Source organism: Clupea harengus, chromosome 2 (genome assembly GCF_900700415.2).
Source record: "Clupea harengus chromosome 2, Ch_v2.0.2, whole genome shotgun sequence".
In the NCBI taxonomy this organism is placed as follows: Eukaryota; Metazoa; Chordata; class Actinopteri; order Clupeiformes; family Clupeidae; genus Clupea; species Clupea harengus.
In genome coordinates this window covers 9,805,469-9,810,468 of record NC_045153.1, presented here as the reverse complement: position 1 = coordinate 9,810,468, position 5,000 = coordinate 9,805,469, and the positions used below count along the sequence as shown (strand labels likewise).

The following is a 5,000-nucleotide window of genomic DNA, read 5'->3' as shown; positions in this document are numbered from 1 at the left end:
CCCTCCACACCCAGTGGAAATGAGTCAAGCAATTTTAATCCATCAATAGCACAACCGCAAGACGAAAACAAAAGGGAAAAAAAAGATACAATGCCTTAAACATCCCTTTTGACAGTTAAATTGGTCCCATTTAGGCGAAGAAAAATAGCCGTAGCCATTATAGTGTTCTTACTAGATGTAGCATACGGCGAGCGCTGCCGATACATCAAGTGCTCTGCCACTTAAGGCCGGCTACAAATGGCTTTTTACAAATGGCTGCTGAGAGACAGAAATGGATCTTGCAGGGGATCGTTTTGGAGAATGTGGGTCACTACCTTTGATGGGTCGGTGCCAACATGAGGGAGAGACTCCGAACGGACCCGAGAGGCTGTCCATTTAGATGCCTGCTAGGTCTACACGCAGCTTTTGACCTCTTAAGCACACACACACACACACACACACACGCACGTATGCACTCTCTCTCTCTCTCACACACAGAAACACCTCCCCCACACACACACACACACACAAACACACACACACAAATACAGCGTCGTGATCATCAACTGCATTTGAATTGACTGTGCTGTAAAACGGTGGGAGCACTCAGAAAGAGGAAGAAACAAACACTTTTATACGCAGATGGAAATATGCTTTTCAACTGCCAATTTCACACTCATGGAAACTATGCAGAAAACTGAAACTGGAAAAACAAAACAAAACAGAACAAAACAAAAAATAAAACAACTTACTTTCAATGATGACTCTCCTTCCTGTCCAGTCGTCGTTGACCATCTGGATGTTTCCGTAATGGATGTCGCTGAAGAAGACGCGGTTACTGCCGGAGGTCTCCTGCCGGTAATCCAACGCCAGGGCGATGACGTTCTTGAAGTAGGCCTGGTTCTCGAACGGCTGCACGGGCGAGTTGAGGTCGCTCTCATCCGACAGGTGGATGCTCTTGAGGATGGTGCGCTCGGAGTAGAGCAGGTAGCCCTCGTAGCGCTGGCAGGCGAAGCCGTCCTCAGCCAGGTAGCCGTGGGCACAGGCGCAGGTACGGCGGCCGCTGCCCAGGTGGAAGCAGAGCTGCTGGCAGCCGCCGTTGCTACGGGCACACGGGTTGGTTCCTGCGCCACGGAGAAGAAGGATCTGGACCGTTAGAGGAAGAACTGGAAGGTTCTAAAAGCAAAATGTCAATCCCCCATCCCTTCCAACAAACAAATGCCCTGCTTGTTAGCACGAGTGAAGAATAAATACTAATTAGTGGAATCAGTGCGGGAAATGAATGGATGGAATCAAAAGAAAAACAATTGCACAAGGGTTCATTGCTGAACGAATGGGATATGAATTATCACAGGCAGAAAACCTCATCTCAGAAAGTGAATGTCTCCCCATCTGTTATATCTTACAAAATGAAATGACTTCTGAACATTATACAATCAGTTCTAATTAGTTACATCAGTTGGCCAAATGTATAAAAGATGCTAGAGTAAACTCAACAATCGTGACAAAAGTAATAGTCACTTATGCATGAGATAAATCGTTGTGCATTTTGTCTTGAACTCCCGACACTGTTATTGTAACTATAGAAACAGGTTCCACTATATACTGATAAAAGAAAACTCTTTCTCAGGGTGGTTAACTGCCTGACAAAAGGGTGCATTGCAGCACGATTGTATGGCGTGTATGCTTGTGGCTTAGCCCTTTGTGACCCATGTTCTGCTGGTAATCCCCCCCCCAAAAAAAAAATAAATAAATAAAAAATAAATCTGCACTGGATACTGCTGACCCTGGACCCCACAGACTGTGGTGCCCAATCGATCCCTGAGCAGCATTCTCTCATAAAAAAAAAGCATAATAATTCCTCTCACAGTGACCTCCCACAGTGACCTCCCACCAATGACCATAAACATTTCTGACAATAACAAAAGTGAGGCTATCGGCACAGGAATGCGCTAATGAGGACGGTGTCCATGAGACACAGACACAGTGTGACTACAGCATTAATATTTATGACGGGAGAAAAAGCCTGGTGTTTTTCCACCAAGTCAGTCGTTTAAAAAAGAAAAAGAAAATCTGCATAACAGCTTAGCTTAGCAGAGGGAATTTTCACTCAAGGTGTTCAGATACACTTACACACGTAATTATGCATATGTAAGCACTTACACACACACACACACACTGACATATGCACACTTATACAAACACACACACACACACACACACACACACACACACACACATACGCACACGCACACGCACACGCGCACACGCACACACACACACACACACACACACACACACACACACGCACACGCACACTCACTCACTTACACACTCACAGCAAGAACAAAAAGACAAGGAAATCAATAAGATCATTAAGTTGAAACCTCAACCTTTCTCCCGGCCTCGACTAAAGACTTTGACGTCCTTCAGGTTGACTCCCAGGCCACTCCTCATGGTGACGATGTCCGATGCGTCGTGCTTGGAGCCCCTGCGGATAGAGCCGTTGGCATGGGCCCTGGAGGAGGCCGACGGGTTGGTGTGGGCGTGGGGTGGGAGTGTAAGGAGGGGCATAGAGAGAGGAAGTCAAACGTCAGAGGTGATCAATGGCACTTATCTAATTAAAACACACAACGCACATACACACACACACCTATACTACACACTCCTGTACACACACATACACATACATACACACACACTCACACACACACACACACACACACACACACACACACACACACACCTATACTACACACTCCTGTAGACACACATACACATACATACACACACACACACACACACACACACACCATCGCCATAAGCTCTCTGGGGCTTCATTTACATATTTAAGGCAGCTGCCGCCTCCAAGTGCGAGAGAACAGGCGTTGACCTTGACTATGTCACCGAAGGACGGGATGTGAAATTAGCATAACACAGGCAGGGCGCCTCAGGAGACAGATGCCAGGATCCTAGTGGGTGCCAGGCCTCGCTGAGAGGCTCCGGGGCCGACCTTGCCACCTCACCCACACAGTTAACACTGAGCCGACCGACACAGCGGGCATCAAGGGCCGTTTTTTTCCGGAAGTCACTAGAACTCCTTTTCAAACCAAGGACCAGGGTTATTTGACCAAGGTTTAATCCACGTTCAGTCTACGCATACCAAACCAGGCAACAAGGGCTATATAGCATCATAGGCTGTTTTGTGGAAGATATTACATTTCTTTTTTAGTGGACCGTCTCGGTGTCATTGTACTTCTGATAAATATGCAGTTTTATGCATATTTCATACTTATATTTTACATACCTACCAAACCCGCTCTCAACCACATTGCTTTCCGCACGAAGGCTGATGACTCACCTGTCAGACCAGTAGAGGTAGGCGCCGAAGACGGCCACGGAGAACAGGTCGACATTGGCGGCGGACATCACGACCTCGCGGCTCTCGCCAGTCTCAAGGTTGATGCGCTCTATCTTGTCTGTGCGGGCGTCGCACCAGTATAATCGGTTTTCCTGGAAGGCAATTTGAAAAATGCACATCGGAGACGGAAATGCTCTCAGACATCTAACACAAGGGGGTCCATTTTATCAGTGAGCGCAAGCAGCAGAAAAGGGACGGGAGTGTGGACTCACTCCTCCAGGGGCGAGGGGATCAGTGAGGATCAAATACAGATAGAGAGGAAGAGAGAGAGAGAGGGTGGAGGGGAAAGAGTGCTGCATATAGACAGATACATGTAGTAAGAAAGATGGGGAGAGATTTCGAATACAAAGACTGTGTATGAGTGAAAGAAAGAAAGAGAAAAAGAAAGAAAGGAAGAAAGAAAAAGAAAAAGAGATAAGAGAAATTGTCAAGGGAGATGTGGAAATGTACCTCGTAGTCGATGGAGATCCCGTTGGGCCAGCCAATTCCAGTCGTGACCATCGTGACCTGATCAGAACCGTCCAGACGTGCCCTGCCAATGCACGGGTTCTTGCCCCACTCTGTCCAGAACAGGTACCTGAGAACCCAAAACAGGACAACATAAGGCGCAACTCAGCACCTCAAACCAAATCGCTTCCTGACTTTCTCAGGTGATGTGTAAAGGACAAGCAGTCTCTTTCATTACCACCTTTTAACTCTGAATACCGCCTTTCCACCCAAAACATCCCATCCATTTTACGTCGGGCAATATCTCTGTGCGCCTATGAAAAGGTTGGCAGAACTAGCTCGCTATAAAGCCCATTCTCATCTTCCATTCCCCTCGGTACAAATGGGGACAGTTTGATTAGTTATTTTTGTGGTGAGTTAGATAGTGTGGGCAGATACACTGTTATTGCAGGGACTCTGCTATCAGATGGGGGGGGGGGCTAATAAAAACAGGAAGCCTACAGCATCGGGGCCTTTTCAGCTCAGTGTGTGAACAACAGCAACCGAGTTCAATGCAGGTGAACAGGGAAACAGAACTTTTTCTCCTCTTCGATTTGCTTCAGTTAGCGACTCCTCTGGAGATGAACAGACTTTAGTGCCTGCAAATACCACCAGACACCTGGGCTGTCTTCTAGGCTCAGGGAACTTAATGTCTAAATTGGAATTACAGAATGTCATTGCACTGGCTAACCTCAACAGGATCAAGGTACTTTACCCTCCTACGCTTTCCTCCGTTTCATTTTTACCAGTTTTGTCTTTTTTTATTTTCAGACTGACTGTGTAGTTTCTACTCTGTGATTCATACTCTTGTAGCTACTGTACATCGGGCTATATGAACTCCTCTGTACTAAAGTTGAGGTTTACGTATTTAGGCAAAGCTTTTATCTAAAGCAGCTTACAACATCATCATCTAAAATATAGAATCACAAGGTTCACAGCAAGGTTTTGTCCTGATCGGATGGAATTGGTGATCTCATTCCGCCTCTGGTGGTTTTCCCGTGCACTCATACGCACCCTCTCTGTGGATGCACGGCGATGGCTCTGGGTTGGTCGAGCCCCTCGGAGATCACCACCGAGCGGTAGAGGCCATTCAGACGGGCGATCTCGATCAGAT

The 5,000-nt window shown here is 46.9% G+C and overlaps 1 protein-coding gene across 6 annotated transcripts in view; it reads right to left on the bottom strand.

Annotated features, from left to right (window-relative positions):
* The window catches only part of lrp1bb (low density lipoprotein receptor-related protein 1Bb), a 302,617-nt gene that overhangs the window by 87,502 nt on the left and 210,115 nt on the right, over nt 1–5,000 (bottom strand). For all 6 annotated transcript variants that reach the window (XR_004165369.2, XM_031582278.2, XM_031582280.2 and 3 more), the window contains exons 36-40: nt 4,901–5,000; nt 3,851–3,977; nt 3,341–3,492; nt 2,373–2,497; nt 732–1,103 (exon numbers count right to left, since the gene is read on the bottom strand). The exon at nt 4,901–5,000 is cut by the window's right edge and continues 30 nt beyond it. Coding sequence is in view for 5 of the 6 variants with exons in the window: in XM_031582278.2 (XP_031438138.1) it covers nt 732–1,103; nt 2,373–2,497; nt 3,341–3,492; nt 3,851–3,977; nt 4,901–5,000 (876 nt within the window). In the remaining variant the exon portion in view is untranslated. The remainder of the gene's footprint in view (nt 1–731; nt 1,104–2,372; nt 2,498–3,340; nt 3,493–3,850; nt 3,978–4,900) is intronic.